Source organism: Dysidea avara, chromosome 1 (assembly GCF_963678975.1).
Source record: "Dysidea avara chromosome 1, odDysAvar1.4, whole genome shotgun sequence".
Lineage (NCBI taxonomy): Eukaryota > Metazoa > Porifera > Demospongiae > Dictyoceratida > Dysideidae > Dysidea > Dysidea avara.
In genome coordinates this window covers 21,759,217-21,780,231 of record NC_089272.1, presented here as the reverse complement: position 1 = coordinate 21,780,231, position 21,015 = coordinate 21,759,217, and the positions used below count along the sequence as shown (strand labels likewise).

At 35.7% G+C, this 21,015-nt stretch overlaps 2 protein-coding genes and 1 long non-coding RNA gene across 7 annotated transcripts; 1 reads left to right on the top strand and 2 right to left on the bottom strand.

The window, feature by feature from the left end:
* Positions 1 to 746: 746 nt before the first annotated feature.
* Positions 747 to 9,094, bottom strand: LOC136259129 (uncharacterized). 5 transcript variants are annotated; one of them, XM_066052558.1, is made up of 9 exons: positions 9,004 to 9,094; positions 4,289 to 4,356; positions 3,820 to 3,899; positions 3,499 to 3,709; positions 2,983 to 3,306; positions 2,214 to 2,261; positions 2,101 to 2,157; positions 2,008 to 2,046; positions 747 to 926 (listed from the first exon to the last, which is right to left on the bottom strand). In XM_066052558.1, exons 1-9 carry the CDS (start codon positions 9,030 to 9,032, stop codon positions 868 to 870), a joined length of 915 nt encoding a protein of 304 aa, XP_065908630.1. In that variant the 5' UTR covers positions 9,033 to 9,094; the 3' UTR covers positions 747 to 867. The 5 variants fall into 5 exon arrangements, with proteins under 5 accessions (XP_065908630.1, XP_065908636.1, XP_065908646.1 ...); XM_066052564.1 differs by having other exon boundaries at positions 2,101 to 2,154; XM_066052574.1 differs by lacking the exon at positions 9,004 to 9,094 and adding an exon at positions 8,499 to 8,746.
* LOC136259165 (uncharacterized) lies at positions 8,648 to 15,370 on the top strand. The gene is made up of 3 exons (XR_010703232.1): positions 8,648 to 8,816; positions 11,163 to 11,222; positions 15,143 to 15,370. It is a non-coding gene; the product is annotated as an uncharacterized lncRNA (long non-coding RNA).
* LOC136259120 (uncharacterized) lies at positions 15,269 to 19,704 on the bottom strand. The gene is made up of 10 exons (XM_066052557.1): positions 19,600 to 19,704; positions 19,397 to 19,479; positions 19,058 to 19,340; positions 18,878 to 19,009; positions 18,598 to 18,714; positions 18,311 to 18,359; positions 17,855 to 18,192; positions 17,435 to 17,539; positions 17,064 to 17,120; positions 15,269 to 15,431 (listed from the first exon to the last, which is right to left on the bottom strand). Exons 1-10 carry the CDS (start codon positions 19,658 to 19,660, stop codon positions 15,376 to 15,378), a joined length of 1,281 nt encoding a protein of 426 aa, XP_065908629.1. The 5' UTR covers positions 19,661 to 19,704; the 3' UTR covers positions 15,269 to 15,375.
* Between the last annotated feature and the right edge of the window lie 1,311 nt (positions 19,705 to 21,015).

The following is a 21,015-nucleotide window of genomic DNA, read 5'->3' as shown; positions in this document are numbered from 1 at the left end:
ATAATTATAAATCCACTCCAAATGAGAACGTAGTTTCCCATCCTGATGTTTTCAACATTTAGTGCAGGCGGGAGGCTTACCATCACTCTTCATTATTAGATGTGACAACTCTATTACAATATCTCAATTTCAGTGGATTTCAAAGTCATGAAACCGGCTCCTTTGTAAGCTAACCCTAGCTAGTAATCATTAGAATATTTATTCTTTTTAGGTTTTCATTGTGACTTTTAGCAATATAATGCAAAATGGAAGGCTCCATGCATGGGAAGTTAGAGTTATAGTATATAGCAACACAGGAATGACATACCAATGCAGGTGACATGATGTGATGTGGGTAGAGGACAGGAAACTACAGTCTCATTTGGAGTGGCCCTACTCCATTACGGCAGCATTTTTCCACTTGTGAATCACACCATTGCAAACAACTAACTAGCTAGGTAGAACCAAAGTATTTATCGAGTCCTGTAGAGCCCTTTTGTACAGGTACTTGTGCAACATTATTACGCATTCACATGGGTTTGTCCTACCCCCTTGTCCGCAGACTATTAGCCTACAAAGAGGTAAATTACTTCAATAGGATACATAGCTGAGCTCATAGAGCTGAACCACATGTAACTAGTCAAATAAAACAACTACTAGCATTGCTATCAAAAAAGAAAGGTTATCCTGCTAAACTTGTGCCATTCAACATCACTATCCCAACTTGACTGGTATAAGCATGCAGTTATAATGTCATACACCTCCCATACTGTACATCTGTAATACGGAATTTAAACTTCACTTCTTTTTTCATTAATATGTTTGAATTTTTCTGTTTACAGAGTTATCATGCTCCCTTGTCCATGTATATACATGTAGCACTTTAGATCAAACAAACATACTTGTAGGTATTTTCATGGTTGAAGATCTTACAGTACTTGTTGCACCTGTAGATTTACTGTACATTCTCTATTACAGCAATTGAGCAGGGTTTCATATCCCTGAACAGAAAATAAAGTATATCTACTGCACTGTCAATAGTATTAATTACCAGTAATATCTACATAATGGACAAACAGGAATGCTTTTAAAAATGTATACATGCATGTGCACACTCACATTCATTGCATAAATTGATAAATATTTAACATTCTATCAAGAGTTAATAATAGTATTAACTCTTGATTCTATTGTATACATCTTTACACACATGTTGTGACTTAAACTATTGGTTGTCACCATGACAGTATAGACAGGTGTGTGGCTACTGTAGGTCTCCCCCATGCTAACCCATGACCTCAACAGGAAACAGACCAATACCTGAATGTACCTGAATGTACTACACATACCTGAATGTACAAACCAAATGTATTCATTTGAAAACCAAATGTGCATTCTATTAGAGGTCTTGTCACCTGCAAACAAGTTGATGAGCTACTTCTAAACATCAGGCACACAAATTCCATACAATACTGTAATATATTCTCAACTGTTTTCTATAATTGCAAGTACTGTAGTTTGTCTAATATGTTTCTGATGCAAATTCTCTTGTCAAAGTCTCTAAATTTAGAGCTGTTCCTCTTGATATAGCTTCACTATGAAAAGAAGTACTATTTCTGGTAGTTTACAAGGCCTGGTTCACTATTTTTCGGTCACTAAATGCCTGTTACAGATATAAGTGGCTATGATGATAGGGCATATCCCATTCAATTGAACATAACAAAAACAGTCGATAAGAAAGTTAACCGTCAATACAGTCCATAAATAGCCTTCAGTCATACAATGAACACTTATTTTCGCTCACGTGGGTGTGTGGACAGACATAAATACACATGCACACATGTCTTTTTCCAAACTAATTTTAGAAACCAAGCATACGGTCTTTGTGAGCACGCGCCTGCTTTAACAATGTGTGTTCTATTAAAGTAATTGTTACCTACAAAAGAAGTGTGCATTCTATTAGAGAACTTGTACATACAGTTACTGTGGGAATGTGTCAGTAGTACATACTGTACAGCACATGTATACCTAATGGTGCCATTACTGGACCAGATTGTTGAGTCATTGCTATAAGACATAAGAACACATACATGTATAATGTATACTTTGCAATACACATACTTGTAGATATGGTAGGTAATAATGGACTGCTGGACATTTCACTGCCACCAATTACTGCTACATAATACAGTAATGTATATTTCACTTGAATTTTAAAAATTAAGTAAACATACTTGTAAACACTCTAACTGTTGAGGAAGAACTGATAGAACTTGTCGAACCTGGAGAATTAGAAATCCATATGAGATATACACAATATCAACCAAAATGGTAGAATTTAATGGAACCAGTCATTAGACAATTAGCCATGCCATACATGCCTCATTTAGAAATATAAGCCAACTACTGTATCTTGGACCTTAACAGGTACTATTGATCCACTGGTTGACCATGAGGACCACATATCTTTGTTTGTATATACGCCTTTAATGCCATATCAAATTAATCACATGTTTCATGGATTGTTTGCTCTCTAGTAGTGACCCGACAGGCCAAAAAATGCAAATTATTTCAGCTGCAACTGACTACTTTGTTAGAGTTTATATGACTGTTTTATTAGAGTATTTCAATCTTGACAGGTGCAAAAGCTAGTCCTCCCGAAATAAATTGCTGGAGCTCCATTTCATTTCCCTTTGCTACTATACCTGTTACTGCTTGCACAATATTCAGTCATAGTAGCAATTTTTAAGAGATCATGTGATTTACATTTATTTTTGGGTTTGCCAAAACATTGACCTGCCGCATCTGTGAAACATAAGATTTATTAGTCATGGTCAAATTAAGGGATTTTCAGGAGACCTGATAACCGTATGTACTCACAAACTTTGCTGTTATTACACAATTTCAGTCACGCTAACTGTACACACGTACATTTTATTAGTTAAAATTTCCATGTACATATACGTATGTATGTATCTCAATGCGCTTAAATAAGAAACTAACTGATAAAATTGTCCAGTGAAATAGTGCCTTCTAGGTGTTCTCCAAGTACAGGACTAACATCAGTAGGTATGGTTACAGCAATGTAAGTAATAGGATTGCTTAATGATACATTAACAAATTGAATTGTGCTGTTACGACTTTCCACTTCTTCTAAGTTTCCTGATAATTGATCAGACTGGCTGGCATGAGTTGAGTGTGATACATTGTGAAATAAAAATACTGCACAGCCTCGAATTGTACTAGTTCTACATGCCATCACACAAGTAAATGTCAATATATTTGACTCAGAATGAGACCACATCACGCCATAGAGAGGATTAGCACCTACACATGTGGATATGATAGAATTACAGTAGATATGGTTTAATTTAAAGTACACATATACAGCTATACTTACTATGACAATACCATAGTTACCTACATACTCAAATTCATTGCTCATGAAAACAAACCACATAAGTTTCCAAATACAGAAACCCTTTTCATATAGAGACAGGAAAAACATTTAACACTTACGCATTATGATCTCTTCACTTCTCCCTGATGTTGTAGAATTACTGCGTACTGAGACTTGCATTGAAATATCAGAGCCATACTGAACATCAGACAGAGCAACATCAGTAATAATGTTGGAGCCTTGGTATGGTGTAATAATAATCTTCTCAGTCCCTCCATTGACTGAATAAAATATAAACACAGAAACAACTGTTCCAGTAATTCCAGAATCCTATGACATATAAGACATATCAGCATTAACACAGATACACTGTATACACGTTGTCTTTAATTTAAATATTGATTTTTAGATACACTACTAGTAATACATTTGTTACTAACTTCCCACTGTGCATTCAGAAGAGGAGTTTCAGTAGCATCATAAGAGATACAAGCAGTCACATTTATTGGGTAACCTGCATCTATAAATAAATACGTGATTTAATATTTGGCTGTACAGTACGTGCATAGATACACTATTATACAGTATTACCGAAACACTTACGAGGAAACATAGTTCTAAACCACATCATAGTACACATGTATTCACACCCTTTTCAACATTTGATTAATTTGATCAATTTGTAATCAGTTACAGGCTTGGTCATCCTATACAATGTTAACTAAATAGTAACCATTAACTACAAAGTGTTGTTATGTTGAGAATGTAGTAGTTAACTCCACCCATATTAAGTGTCACTTGTACAAATCTAGTATGGCTTTTAATTACTGTAATTCCAACTACAGGAACTCATACATACAGTACATGTTTTATTTAGCTTCAAGATTTAATCAAGAAATAACTCCTTACCTCCTTCAATAAAAAGCAGTAACAATATGTATAGAGCAAAAACTTTTCTCTTGCATACCCAAACATACCTACACAAATAATAACCCTCACAATAATAATACATACTGTACTGGTGTATTGCCTTTACTTCACAATAATTATCGCTAACTACTGCCAAATGAACTGGCATATATGCATACTGTCAATCTACATGTAGCTAAGAAGAATAAAAACTGTATACTGTACTTACTGTGGTAGTATATTTAGTATATGTGACCGGATTTTGGAAAATCAGCCTTACTATAATTACAGTATGTCACAATATACAACTGAAATATTTATGATTAAAATAAGGTACAAATTAACTTCTACTCAGCTTTAGATCAGTATGTAGTTGGTAGCCAAAATTCTGTGAGATATTTTAACAGGTACATAACTGCTTTAGTGGTGACACATATAAGTGTAGATTTCTATGACATTTCACATATGACATTAAGACTGAATTTCCAAAATCGGGTCACATATTACTTGTAAGTGTGGGAGATATAAGTCAAAAACAGTGCTACAAGTATAAAGACCAGGATGTACAAGTTGTATTAGATCAATGGAAAACTGTATATTACATGTAGCTACCACTTCTATAAGGTACACTACCATTCGCCTGCCATTTATTTACTAGTAGATTAAATACAGTGCTCAGTTTTTATTGTATACCAAACAACTGTCATAGTATTTGCATAGGTGTGGTAGACATGCAGACTCACTCTTTCATAGAGTCACAAAGAAACCAGAACTCACTATTAAATTTAACAAGAAATTACAAGCAGATTGTCTCACGTCTGCATTTTTTTCAAAAGCATTTGTTAATATGATGTGAAAGGTTTTAGTGGCACAAACTCATAGGAATTCAACAAGCACATGTATGCATGTTGGAATTTTTTCATAAGTAGTATAAATAGAACTACTAATTACAAGGATCACGCTGGTAAGTTATTTAACCACTCCGTTGCTCTTGCTATTCATGGATACATATACTACTGTATGTACAAACAGGCTTATTTTTATTACCACTAATATATCTAAAACCTCATTAATTGTTGGGATTTAAGCAACAAAAAGCAGTGAAACAAGAGATATGAAAGATGATATTACAAAATAGTTTTGTGGAAAAATTTCTACATTGGCATGTAATTTTATTTTGTTTAATTTGATTATATATTTAAAAGCCTCCAGGCAATTGGCTACAGCCGTTCTTCCTTTTCCAGAGGAACACATCACATAACATAAGTAAACACCAAAACAATACAAAAACAACCAGACTTATCAACACAATCAATGCCAAAGTAAAGATTTCCCACCAAGCCACTGCACGTTATAATACCATCATTCATTTTGTTTCAATAGTGTTTGTCATTTGGATACATACAACATATTAGCTTGTTCGGGGTTTTTTCTATGGCACACATGTACAGCTACAGTATGATAAACAAGTGCGACTGTTCTATTACAATATGGTATATGGCAGTTGAGTGATTGCTTTATAAGAGTGAGTCTCTGTCCTACTTCAATGGGTGTGATCATTATATACTCTGCTTATTTCCGATATGCTTATTTAAAAGTGCAGCTAGACCTGGGGAATGGTGGCTGTGTTAGGTCGGTATAGTAAATAATCATAAATCAGTTTATCAGCCAAATTTCAGTAATATAGGTATCAGCAGATTATTTAGCCAGATAATTTACTGGCCCTGATGTATATTGTTTCAGACAAAAGTAAAATTTAAAAAAAAATGGCAACTTTACTAAATACGTGTTAAACATAACCATCGGATTTGTTATTAGCATTGAATTTCAATATTGGCTGATCAAAATAATCAGTAAAATCTCATATCCGTACATTAATAGATAACTGAGGGGCATGTTAGCCATACCTATCAGGCTGGCAGGCCGGAAAGCAAACAAGCTGGTAGGCAGACCAAAAAAATTTTTAAAATTTATCCTTCTACTTTTACTCTTCTATTTATTCTTAATGGTTTTCTTGCCTTTATACTCACAATTCCTTCCAACTTCTCTAATACAGCAATCACTCCAATAGAGCAGTCACTGTGATTCCATGTGGCTATTTGGTTCCAACCCATTCTTCAACAGTGACATTGACTCATACCTTGCTAAAATGTACAACTGTACAGCTTACGGAATCTGGGTTTTACCTATAAACCATGCATCTTGCACTTACTACCTGACATGAGTTCAGACACATTAACTCCGGCACCATTCTTTCTTTTGATGTGGTATGTAATGTTACAAAAAAGTAAACAAACAAGTAAAAGGAAAAATTAGGAATTTTAGAGATCATAAAGTACAAAAAAGTAGGAAAACAAGGGAAGCCGCCTACACCTGCAGATAAACTAGTGGACATTCAATCCCTAATTCAGTCATGGGTATAGAGTCTATATAGACTGAAGTAAGGATTAAATGTCCACTATAGTATACCTGCAGGTGTAGGCAATAGTACTAGTAGGCAACCTCCCTAATTTCCCAACTTTCCTGAAAATAAACTACTGTACAGGTGCATAAATTCACAATCATAACTTTCATTTGCATTGATCTACCAAGTTAGGATTTGGCTTCAAATCCACCAGGTATAGTTTTAATCCTGTACAAACGAGAAGGCATTAAAGATAATGATCTTTGTTACGTCTACTGCGTTGTAAATAAACACACCTGACATGGAGCTACAGAAACAAAACAAAAGATATTTGAACTCTCCATGAGCAGGCGAATAAGTATGGTATAGGTTTGAAGCTTGTTTCCCTGAGTAATGGCTCTATTAAAACATGTGTATATTTTTCTTTCTTGCGTATTAACTATATGCTTGTGACTAAGCAGAGACAGTCACATATGGCAGCTCTATTCTCTCATACAGTATATACAGGTTGTACATACGCATTTCCAAGGGGGGGTAAAGTTTTCAGATTGATCTTTTGTTCTTTAAATAATGTCCAAATACTGTTACATATATATTTCAGTGACATGCTACGTAGGTGGAGTGCTCATAGCCTTCACTTGATGGCCAGAATTCATGATACCCTAGATAATAAACTAGGTCATGAACATGAACATTTCTGCAAGTATAGTACACAAAATATGTACACTGATGATGTAGAGAGAGAGAAACTATCAATATTGATGAATAACAAAGTTATGTTACAAATAAAAATAAATAAATAGCTAACTAGTGAGTGAGTCCTCGTAAAACACATGACCATGGATAAGGCAATAAAATGCCCCACGAGTGGGTGTAGCAAGGGAAAAAAACAAAAAACTTAAGTATAAAAGTGGTCAGCGTTCAAGATTCCCCCAACCATTCTGGGTAATCTCTTGCCAAAATATTCTTCTTGAAGATATTGAAGCAGTGGCAGCCAAGTCAAACATGTGTCTGCAGGAAGATTTAGCAATCTTGATATCACTTTGAATAAAGTTAACACAGTTCTGAAATGATGACAAAGATGATGGCAAAAGTGACCTAAAATGCTTAGTTCATTGATAAAACTCAAGGGGGTGTCATTCCAATAGGCACTGTACTACAATCTGCAACCGTGGTCAAAACTAATGGTCAATGAACAATGCCGATTTTTCACAAAGAACAATGGTCAAACTGTTTTCCCAGCACGGTCAAAGCTTCACAAGTAGTACATGAAAATAAACGGAACCAGATCAGTGGTCAAGACAAATTTTCGATGAAAGTCAACGGTCAAAATTGATCTTGACCAGCTTTGACTGCGGTCGCAGATTGTACTACAGTGCCTATTTCAGTGACACTCACTTGAAACTGAGGGTGGCATATGGATGTAAGATGCATTCTAAGTTGTTAGCAGCTACCACATGTTATCATAGCGTAGCAGTACTGAAATTAACAAGTTGTGAGTGACAATGATTGTACTGCTATGTCATGTGTGTGAGTGCATAGACGGGCTCGGACATGAGTGCTTGCTCAAGTAATGCACCTATCAATGTATTGCCCCCACCACCCCCCCTCGGGCGTAAGTGGGGCTTTACAGGGGGAATTGACACGATAGGTTTGCCCTACTATGGGGCATTTGACATTCGGCTGTGTCAAATCCCCACTATGGCCCCATATATGCCCGAGGGGGGGGATAGTGGGGCAATACATTGATAGGTGCATAACAGTTAACAACAAAAAGTATCCTGTATATCGCTCTTTACAGCTAACCTATCATTTCCTTCGAACATTCGTAACGCATACTCTTAGTTGAGAAGAAATGGACAGCCCCAGATGGCCATGGGCATGTATGCCATGGGAGTACGGCTGGACGCCCATTCAAACATTCGCGAAATCGCCATTCAAACTGAACGAAACAGTTAGAATATACGCAATGTGTAGGGTGCTAGGACAGGTGTAGGATAAGAGCATGAAAAAGCGAGACCAATCTCCAGTAAAAGCAGCAATACAATATGTTATGGATGAATCAGAAGCAGTTATTTCGTGAGGTAAACTCCAGTGGTTCTTGAGTGAAGAATTTTGAAAATGGTAGGTACGTTTGTATCTTGGTTTGTATGAATTAACATACACCATAAATATTAGCTATGATAACACATACATAGACTTATATCTAACTTCCCCAAGTGTGTATAACAAAGTACCACTCAGAATTTGCCCTTGAGGTAGGGGTATGCCTATCTTGGAGAGTTGTGCACCAAACTACAATCAAATAGACCTTTGTTTATCAACCAGCTTTGTTTCCATCGTAGCTATAATGTCACTGCCTTTGTTCCACTAGTTTGCAGCTGTTCTGCTGTAAGTTGTAATGCCTAGCTAGTGTATGTAGTCGAAAGAAGCCAAATAGCTAGCTATAATATTAATACATGTATATAATCAAACAATTAATAGCTGATGAAGTGCTTGTTAGATTACTGTGTACACTCCTCCTATCATAAAAGCACATATGTGAATGCAAGAAAATTAATCAAAACTCTTTGTATGGGATGTTATGTACATATAAGTATAACTGTCACTTGTATTACTGTACTTGTAGAGAAGATTCTCAACTATAAAGGCTTTGTAGCTCCACCCTGTATGTCATATTGCCTATTACATTTTTCATTATGTCATGCTTGTGGCTTTTAACAAGTGTAAGGAGCCATTAGGCATTTTCCTTTATGATAATGTGGTAAAGGTGTGTCCTGTGAAACAAGTCACACCAAAGTGTCATATGACACATTAGTAGATACACTGTTGTTTTGTTGGCATATCAGGATTTTGCCTGCTTTGACAAGCACATAGCAAATGTGTGTGGTCAGATGGACAACTGTGCTTTGCGAAAAACTAGCTTTCATACAAAGGAACTCTTTTTTTTGAGATAACATATACCATCATCCATCAACATGTTCATACAACATAACTTTGTGTTATAAATTTTCATTTTTGCATCTGCCAAATGTCTTTACAGCAAGTTTGTGTAAGTGATAGTGGCAGAATCCCTTGATGAGCTACATGTGTTTGGAGATAAAGGTGTCAAAGAGCACAGGCTCATGGCATCATGAATCCCAATGGCAATCACACATTCCATGAACGTACTGTTATCTCACCAGTAGCAGTTGCACCAATCTCGTCACCATTCATCTGACTTTTATTAACACTGGCACTATCTTGCTTCGGATCAATCATGCCGCCCTTCACACTTCATGAAAGCTGCATCTTTGAATTCTATCTTCACCATTTACTATCTGTTACTGTACAGGTACTTCTACCCCTTCCAAACCAATGATGTCATGCATTTGGTGATTACTTCTTCAACGAATTCGTTACTGAGATCCTCCTTAATTAGTCCCTGATAACCTCCTCAATTTCAGCAATAGCTATGGTAATGCAACTGACGAACAACACAATTATTTACTTATTTTCTGAAGTTAATCTTTGGCATACCAATTATATTTTGTCTTGTATGTGTGGCATAGGGTATGGGATAGTTCTTTGGATTCTCTTTCCGATTCTCATATCAACTTCTTTTTTCTTGTTAGGAAACTTGTATACCTGAATCTTAACTGCATTGACCTTTTTGTTGCTATTAAAGGTGGTGAATGTCTACCTTATTACATGTATCATGCTAGAGTTGGGAAATTATATCGATTACGGGATTAATCATGGTTGTCTATGAACATCATGATGTTGATATGTATTATAAATAATCATGATGTTGTGACATTACATGCAAATGTATATTAGTAAATTCAAAATAGTGGCACATACTGTTATGAAAGAACACGGTCTGGAAAACAAGCCTGATACAGTTCATTATGTATAAATCTTACTGCACAGTTTAAAGTTAAGTTGTTAGAAACTGTTGAATTCTAAGGGTATATACTATTATTCATTATGCTGTTTGTATTAAACTATAACTGCCTATGACCTTAATTGTGTCAAACATTTGTACATAATTTCACCGTGTATTAAATAAATAATTCATGCAAAGTTATACACATGATGCTAACACCGTGATTTATCATAATTGTGATATGTTGCATTCTACAATCGTGAAAGTAGCAAAATGTCACAATCACTCAGCCCTATATCTCATGCCCAAGGTTCTTATGCAATCAGCATGTAACATATGTACTAGAAGCTAACACATCACTTTGTCAACCTTGATAGATTATTTGCCATAACATACCTTGTCATCTCAAGAATTCATTGTTTGATCTTATTTGTATATAAAATAGGATAGTATTTGTGCATAGCAAGATTTGCACATCACCAGTTAGTCCCTATATGCATTTATTTTGTATGAACTGCCAGGGGTTCGTGGGTGCGTGCGTGCCTATACTGACAACTAGATTTTACCTTTAATAAGTTTTTGTCTCTCTGTTATAATAATAGCTGAACATGAGTCTGTAATGGAAGGATGCTATGTTTGAGAAAGATATTCCAGCTTCTCAGGTAAATACAGTACATATATAAATGATTTGTATGTTGTGTTAGAGATAGTATTGTTGTATTAGAGAATAAATGTATGTTATTGCATATAATGTCATGAAGTAAACAGTAAAGGAAATGTTTGAACACAAATAGATGTGTTTGTCTCCAACTGCTTTTACTTTGTCTAAATGTACTGTGTCATGTTTATGTACATTAATTCGGTAGCCTACAGTTGTGACTGAACTTCATGGGACAGAGGTAGTTAGCCATCCCATTCAACCTATGAACTGTTCCTGCAAACATACTTATGTACGATACCAATTGTCACTTGTAAAACACCAATGTACGTGTAACATGTACTGTCAGCACAACATAGGCAGAAATACTGTATGCCACACCCTCGTTCAGGCTTCAAGAAAACATGTTAAAACAAAGCTTATCTATAGGACATATATACAACCTTTCTGGTGTTCATTAAAGCCTGGACCAAAGGTCAATTCTTCAAGTAAGCCAATTCACACAATAAACTACGATGTACACTCCTCACCTTGTAGCAGCTCTGCCAAGGACGCGATCGATGGCTCAGACAGTATCAGCGGGGCTTAATAGGATGCACGTGAAACTATATTCAGTCTAAAAACAGCCTAACATTAAGCTAAACTACTTTCCAATACATTTCACTACCCAATTGCTACAAAACTATGAGTTCTTTTTAGTATAGTCAAGTAGTCGCCTGAATTTATTAGAATCGATGTGAAAGATAATTTACTCTTTGAAACTATTTAGCTACTTATTTTTAACACATGGGACGATGGATAAACTGCGAGGGACTATTTGCATATACTGTAGCAGCTAAACCTTCAAAAGTTTTACACTGTCTATCCTGGAATATTGATTTAATTAAAATATTAAGGGCTTACCTTCAATTCCTTAGCTTCATCATGCATGGCCATATGTTTTACAAGAAGTTGGAAGGTTGACTGTCATCTTTAACTTCTGTTACTTTGTACAGTGTACAACTTGATTCTAATAAGAATTCAGGTGATTACTCATGTATGATGGTTGACTATGGAGTAGTTTTGTAATGACTGTGTAGTGAAGTGTATTGGAAAGTAAGTATTTAGGTTGTTTTTAGAGTGAATATAGTTTCATGTACATCCTATTAAGCCTTGCTGTTGCTGTCTGAGCCATTGATTGTATCCTTGGCAGAGCTACTACAAGGTGAGAGTGTACGTTGAAGTTTATTGTGTGAATTGGCTTACTTGAAGAATCGACATTGACCTTTGGTCAGTCTGGGTTTTAACGAACACCCTTTATTTTTCATATGTAGTTCCATTTAGGTATACGCAACTTTTTGCTCATATGAGAGTATTCACATATGAGACTAATTTCCCCAAAGACACCAATTGCATACTGGGTACCATGTAGCTGACGTAAACCAGCTGCTGGACATATGTTAAGTTATCATTAGTAAATGCTTGAGACAAAACTTTAAGAATGTTCTCTTAAATTCACAGCTTATCAACAGTCTTTCCTTTCAATGTTCTTTATTTTTTATGGCAGTAGGTGTGCCTCAATATACAATATCTAATTATCTCATCCCCTAGCCGCCCACACACTTGATCATGCAAAGGTTGTCTGGTGACATCAGTCCAACTTCTTGGCCCAGGAAGTATGCTATATACATGTACCAGCTTAGTAGTAGCATCTTTGTTATTGATTATTTAATTTTAAGAAGGTTTTTGTCTATAAGTCATTATTAGTCACACCAATGAGTTTTATGAAGTATCACTCCTTTAAGTGGATGGCAAGTTTAGCATTAATGAGCATAAGATGCATGTTTGTACCAATATTCTACTGCTAATAAAGTGGACCAAAGTCACCTGACGGCCTTTATATGATCGAGCGTGTGGGACAAGACTAGTATCTACTATCTAGTAAACATTAGTAAATAGATGTAGCTGCACATTGTTTTTTAAGCAATAATGATGATGAAATAATACTATTGGTAATCATGGTACAATTTATAATACAACCCTGTGATCAATCTATATAATATTATCTACAGTATAATATTTAATGCATGTGTGTGTGTTACCCTAATGTGGTTTGAATTATTAAAACCAGTTGTAGTGTATTATTGCTGTTTGGTTGGTTCCTTTCTTTACTTATTATTTGAGTCCTCACTACCTGTATATCTTGTTGCTATATCATGTAACTTAGGGAATATACACTGTACACTTGGCTTTGTTTTCAGCTATTTACATAGCATCGCAAACTAAAGCAGTATGAGAAGTACCATTCGATATGGATGATGGTTGTAGTGAAGTTATTGATGTGCTACCAGCAAATCAATACCTAGCGATAATATGAGACCCAAAGGAGGACGATTGTAGTTGCTGCATTGGGCGAAAAGGCATGTCTTGGGGTTGAGCAAGATCAAACAATAGCCCATAGGTTGAGTTATTTGGCTGAAAACGTAATAGTCAGTTAATAAACTGACATTTATCGAAACTATTTCGGGTTGCTCTGGAGGCACATACTGTATGGCTTTGACCAATAATGCCAAGTTGTGTGAAGGAAAGGTGTAAAGTCAACATGACATATCCCTTCCCTAGCTATACCTTAACCAAACAAATCCTACAATACTCCCCCACCATGTAAAGTGAATTCATTTTTAAACTTACAAGTTTAAGGAAAAATTAGAAATTTTAAGTTCAATTAGGGATCATAGAAAAAATAAAAAGTAGGGAAACAAGGGAGGTCGCCTACACCTCCAGATATACTAGTGAACATTTAATCTTTAATCCAGTCTATACCCAAGACCAAGACTGAATTAGGGATTAATTGTTCACTAGTATATCTGCAAGTGTAGGCGACCTCCCTTGTTTCCCTACTTTTTTTTCTATGATCCCTAATCGAACTTAAAATTTCTAATTTTTCTTTAAACTTGTTTGTTTACTTTTTTTGTAACATTATTATGACTGGTGAACCCATGCATACCACATCAAAAGAAAGGATGGCACCAGAATTAATGTTTTCGTCTGAACGTGCACCCCAGCTATCAAAAACTGCTTCGAAAGTGCAGTGGCCATTATGCTTCGCTTTCAGCTATGTTCAGCCTGTTACACAGCGCTGCAGATGAAAAACAGTAGAAGAAGTGCCTCTGCAACAATCCAGTCACTACGAAATTATGACGATTCGTGTGCCCCAACTACAGTATCAATTACTGCCTTGAAAGTGCAGCGGTCATTGCGCTTTGCTTTCAGCTATGCTCAGCCCATTACACAGCGTTACAAACAAAGAACAGTGTTAGAATCATCTCTGCAATTAGTCCAGTCACCACGGAAAATACGGACGATCCCCTTTTACAAATGTACTGTAGGGAAGCCATGCATTCCGCTACTGCGAATCAACACCTTGGACTGTCAGCAAAAGAAATGGGACACAGGAGTACAGTAAGTCCATGATGTGTGCATTGTACATACTGCGGTATGCCAAAAGGCACATCTCGGGACGAAGCAACATCAAACAGTGAAAAAATCAAGCCCATAGCCTTAGCCATTATCGAGTTACACTTGCCTGAAGGCATCAGACAGGCAGGCAGACAGTTAGTCAGTAGAAAATTCCATTGGATAATTTAAAAACAACAACAATTTATTGGAAGCCTTTAGGATCGTACTGAAGGCACTTTTGGGCTACCTAACCAATGCTGCCAAGGTGCCAGGATGGAGTTGTGAAGCTGGTTTTTGGGTGAATTTTTTTGACTAGGAAAACCCAAATCTCCATGATCCCTAATATACAGTACTACCGTACTGTATGATAGGTATATATTTCAGCTCTAAATGTAAATTTAAACGTGTAGGCTTCTCTGTATCTGTATGGGTAGGGTAACTTCCATCCTGTATGAATATTCTAGCTATCATGTGTGTGTATCTTAGGAATTCTCTGCTTAACACATGTCATGCTGGAGTTTCACTCAGGAACACTGGAAGTGGTACTAAAGGAGGTTGGTGATAAAATGTATTTGCTGCTCTTTAACTGCTTATCACCATACATATTGTATGTATAGTACATGTGTTTTTGTTTAAATTATAAGGATAGGGTACAGTGTGTATTGTATATTTTTTTTTTTCTCTTAATAAAAAAGTCATAAATTTTCATCATTTTTTCTTCATGGTTTCTCACTAAGTTTATCATATTGAGGTGTATCATCTACAATATTCATTTCTATAAAATAAAAAAATAATGAATGTATACAACAGTAAATACAGCTACAGTGGAACCCGTCTTAGCAGTCACCTGTATTTGCAGCTTTAAATACCTTCAAATAAAAAATTATATTATACTGTAAGTAACCTGTCAAATGTAACCACCTGCTTATTGAGGCCAAGAAATTTTGGCCTATAGGTGACCAACTAGCTTAGACCAGTTCCTCTACATAAGGACATACAGTTTGTGCATGATATACAGGTATCTTCTGTGCTCAGAAAACTTAGTGTGGTACTTGTGAAATTGGTATTTGGTTGAAGTGACATACTGTAGGAATAAGGGAATTTGAAGCCTGTAATTACTATATGACATTGTAGAAGTTGGCACCAGGATGTATACCACTTTGTTACCTTTAATAGGTAAAAGATTGTAGGTACTGTACATACTTGTAGTTGTATCCTGAGTACTACAGAACTGGTGGGTGGTGAATAGAAGGTGGGGTGGCAGGTGAACAATAGATGACATGGCAACATGATGAGAAGCTTCTAAGAAGCTGTATACATTCTGTAAAAGACCTATATATGGACTAGTTTGCAAGATGCCATTCACACTTCTGTGGAAGTTATACAGGAATCAATAGCACAAGGTTTTATACAACCATTCCACATAGTGTCTCAGCTGGCCAATAATCTCATGTTAGTTCGTTTGTTTCGTAATACAAGTACTATACAGCTAATAGTTGCTCAATGTACATACATATTTAATCTCATTATTGATGATTAGTTTTTCCATGCAAAAATAAACATGCATTACAGCCAACCTTTTGCTTGAAGGGGCTTTCAGTACCGTTACATTCTTTTTAGCATCCTGATCAAAGAGTTAAGTACATTTTTAAAAAGCATGATCCGCTAAACATTTAGCCATTCAACAAGTTGAATGTATGTCTGTTTGTACATTGATTTTGTACCAAGTGAATCTATGAACACCCTTAAATCCATGATACATACACTGTAAGTGTTTAATTGGATCTGGAGTGTTTCTTTGTAACAACAGACACTTGGTGCTTCAATGGGTGGGCAAACTAGGTGTGTTAAATTGAAAATATCTTGAACTTACCTAAGTGCAGCCTCAGTGTCTCACTGAAGAATTCAAGCAAGTTACATGTACATTACAATAACTGTAGTGTCAGGTAGTTAACTCATTCACAGTTTCAAGGTAATTGATTGATTATTATGGCATTTGTCTTTTTCGCTGTGAGTGCTTGTACAGTACTTACATGTATTTAACAAAAGCTTCCATTCATTGCCCACATTTTCTCATACATAGTTACAATAAAAGCTCTATTAAGCTTGAATTGTTACTGATTGACAGTTAATGTCCTAGACACCATAGTTGGTAAAACACTAAGAGACCATATGTGTTGATCAATTATTTGTCAAGGACTACCAAGTATCTTGTCTGTGTGTACCTGGAACCATCAACTTATTAGTGGTACTTCCCTTACGAGAAAGTGTGTTTTGTACTTTTAGGTACAATCATATTAGAGTTTTAAGAATTGAGTGGTAAGAATTTGAACTAACATTTTGTGCTATGGGCACTGATTGGCAAATTTTAAGTTAATCAGATACATTAAATTGCAGAACTACTTACCATTAGTTGGTGCTGGTATACTGGGTATGTTAAGTGGTACTGAGTAGTATACTTCACCTGTTGAAGAAAATAGATCTTGTTGTGGATGAAAATATAAAGGAACACAGCAAGCCAAGGAAATGCAATTGACTGTAATTGACCCTGAATATCACCTTACACGTCTGTGTTGAAGCCTTTGATAAAGCTGCTGACTGTGTAGCCATGAAACATTTTTGCTAACAAATGTAATAGCGATATGCTTTACATTGGTGTGTCTTGACATAACCAAACCTAGACTGTTTTGTTAGTAACATTACCAATGTAGTAAACCCAACATTCCTTTGGCATTTCCTGTGCCTATATTTGTACTCAGTTTTGAAAGTACAGCTTACCAGTATTAGGGAGTGTCTGAGTTGTGTTAGTAGGGCTATCATCATGTAGTTTGTTGTAATATGATGTGGTTGTGGTTGTGGTCGGTGGGTGAGGACAATCTTTTCCTACAGAGTAACATAAAGTCGATAAATTAATATTGGCTATACTTTACTATATGTTACATAAGAAAGGATGTTTACAGGTTGTAATGTAATTTTAAATGTGGTTAGTGCTTCTCAAAGGGAACAGAGTGGGGAAACTCTTTTCATACAAGTGCTGCTAATAGTATGCATCATAAGATAATTATTACATGCTAACCAAAAGCTTTGTGGTACTGTTTATGTGTTTAGGGTGTGGTAGGAGTGGTAATGATAGCATAGTCTTGTAGTTGTCAAACTAATGGTCCGATGATATGTAAACAATCCCAGGGAATAACTTACCTAATTTGTCCATTGAACTACTGTGGACTAGTACATTGTACTTTTCTTGCTGTATTGTATCATTTTCAGTTAATCCACCATTTGTAAAAGATTGTTGAAATGGGTGATCTGCTTGTTCATACTGAAAGTCAATATGATCATAATCGTTCTTTGTTTTAATTTGGTTGCTAGCTGGTATATCATATTTATGAGCCTCAGAGAATCTATGAGGTTGTGTGGTGCTGTTGACAGTTTGTGTCTTGGTGTCGTTTTGCTGTGCAGTGTTATACTGAGAGTCAATAAGTTGGGAGTTGGTTTGTAGATAATTGACTTTTCCTGCATGTCTGAACAGCAATGACCTTGAAAGGATATAACAAACCAGTAATGTTATGATTGACAGTAATGTGACATCATACAATGTAATCATGATTGCTTCTAAGTTCATAATTGTTGCTAAGCGATATTATGCATACTTACCCATTTTGTAATGGTTTTACTGAGTCAGATTCAGCATCTTTTCTTTTTTCTAATAGAAGTAAAATTAAATATTGTAGCAGTTTCGTGATTATATGTTGGCATAATAGTGTGAGCATGGTATCGCAACGAACCATAATGTTTTGTGTGTTACCTAAATATATTATTACTATAGATTTCCACATACAGTATATTTTGCCAACACTTTAACATTCACTTGCATACAATGAACTGTTTGTGTGTGTACTTTATATTATATTACTGAAGAAAAGATGTGGGATCACACTTACTTGAATTATATTTAATTCTGATAATGAATGCAATCAGTATTATCATGATGAGCAATAGCACAACACAAATAACTGCAACTGTAATTACTACTGCCAATATTGGAAAATCGTCAGAACCTGAGTAAATTGCATACAGTCCATACATATAGATGTACATGTAAACTCTGTGTGTGTGATGTGCACATGGTATGTAAATAGCATCTATAAAGAGTGTGTTGTTATGTGCACATACATAAGTGCATTGTGTGTATGAGTAAGTGAGCGTGACATGGTACCTTACCACTAGAAGATGTTACATTTGCTGTTACAGTGTTTAAAGGATTGGTTGAAGACGATGGGCTTGATGATGTAGATGGTGAGATAGTTGATGTTGAAGATGGTGATAGTTGCAAAGATGAAGTAGGAACTATTACTGTGATCAAACACATTTTATCACAATGATATATACTGTACTAAATACCTGCTGGTATATCAGTGGAATCTATTGCTACTCCACACTGTACTGCAGTAAACTCAGCACTTGGTGGATTAACAGCTCTATGGACTACTGTAGCTACTCGTACACGAACTTCATTGCTTGTCACACCAGATAATGGAATGTTATTAGCAAATGTTGTTCCTCTAGTAATAACTTCAGCAGTGCTATTAACTCTAGGATCATACAGGTATTGTTGCTGTATTCCATCAGACCCATAAGTGATAATGATTTGTTCAATTTCAGAAAGCTCAGCATTCACGTCAAACTGAAAGTGTATAAATATAATTACTGTCAATGCTATGAACATGTACAGCAGGGTACCTGCCATTCCACATTCAGCCTGGGTGTTCCAGTGGAGCTGTTCATACAAGCATTGACAATTGTTGGCATAAATAGTGTTATATCTGTGTTAAAATCAGGACACATGGATGTAACTATATACCTGTATATGGTGGCTAATGTAACTCTATCCCTTCCTCTATCATTTAAGTAATATACAATGTACAATTCCACAAATTACTCACCCTGACAGCTTGATATATTTATAGAAAGGAAGATAGTAAGCAATAATGTTACAAGCTTCATTTTAGTAGTACCTGCTGTTACATAAACTTTGGACTAAATGCTAGCTTTTGTCTGTGTACCTTTTATAAGTGTACTTGTGAATCTCTACAACTTCCTCAAGTGGGCAATTTGTGGTTAAGCACACCTCAACAATGTATAACATTACTACTGCACACATATGGTATCTACATTTTACCACGTACACTTAGGATTTCCTCTATATACACTTGCACTTCAATGCTTATGTATTGTAGTGCTCTTGATAGTAGTGAGTTCTGTGTGTAGTGATAAAACAAATAAATGTTGATGTAGTTTTTGGTTTAATACCAGGCTCATAATTAATCAGGAACTTTGGCTTACTAATACTGTAATTGCTAACAAGTTTGATTGTGGATAAACCACTTAGTGATGGTGTAATGTTAACAAAGTTAAGAGGTAGCACTATACTCTATGCATATCTCAGGATATCACATTGAGCACAATGTGGAAATACTGTATATACAAAATGTTGCACCATTTTGTGGCTACTTTAGGATTCACTGTATCCATGGATCACGCTATGACATGTCGATTGGGTTTGTTTATTGGCTCAATCTGTACTGAACATGCACCATTGATATCACAATTTAATTTCAAGAGGAGCATGTCTTAGCCACCCAGACAGGTTATAACCTTAAATCTGAACTGTTCAGACTGTGATGACATTGCTAACAATCAGAGAGGACAAAGTTTATAAGGTTCACGTCCCACATATATACTATACCAAAAACTAATTGTATTTTTAGTGATATACCCGTATTGTATAGCCTGGCATACTATGGCTCCATATAAATGCATAGTTGAAGATTGATAGTGTAAAAAGTACTGTATACTGTGTGTAGCATTCTGGTTGCTTAGTGTATACCACACATCTGGTGTTCAGTCAGTATCATAATATTATAGCTGTAAAGTTAACAATGTATGGTCGATATAGCATATGCTGTTTTAAGTTGTTAATAACTTCTAGACATTTTAGTTTCAATTACATTATTGGTGCACAGTTGATGAGGCATGGCTGATTCCATGTATATTGGTTCAGCAACCTGTACTTCGTAGTCACAATATTGATACTACTGTACATGCATATTTGTCTGCAATGATACATGAAACCTATACAGTGCACCTAGGTGTATTATAGCTACTAGCAGTTATTGTGTGACGTGTAGTTGTAAAATAGACACAAGGTTGTGCTGATTTGCATGAGGAAAGCTTAATATATGTGACTGAATTTGACAAAACAAGGCTTCGACGCACAAAGCTTTGTTAGGAGATATGGCGATTTTAAGGAATCATTGTGTAATAACTTCCCAGTGCCTACAGCTGTGCAAACAAAATTT

Excerpts from the sequence above, each read along its gene's own strand:
- LOC136259120 (XM_066052557.1), bottom strand. The coding sequence starts at position 19,660 with ATGAAGCTTGTAACATTATTGCTTACTATCTTCCTTTCTATAAATATA. Across the intron at positions 19,341-19,396 it reads GGCTGAATGTGGAATGGCAG|TTTGACGTGAATGCTGAGCT; the intron begins GTACCCTGCTGT and ends ATACACTTTCAG. Across the intron at positions 19,010-19,057 it reads TTCCACTGATATACCAGCAG|TAATAGTTCCTACTTCATCT; the intron begins GTATTTAGTACA and ends GTTTGATCACAG.
- LOC136259129 (XM_066052558.1), bottom strand. The coding sequence starts at position 9,032 with ATGGAAACAAAGCTGGTTGATAAACAAAG. Across the intron at positions 4,357-9,003 it reads AAGCTGGTTGATAAACAAAG|GTATGTTTGGGTATGCAAGA; the intron begins GTCTATTTGATT and ends TTATTTGTGTAG. Across the intron at positions 3,710-3,819 it reads TTCTGAATGCACAGTGGGAA|GATTCTGGAATTACTGGAAC; the intron begins GTTAGTAACAAA and ends TATATGTCATAG.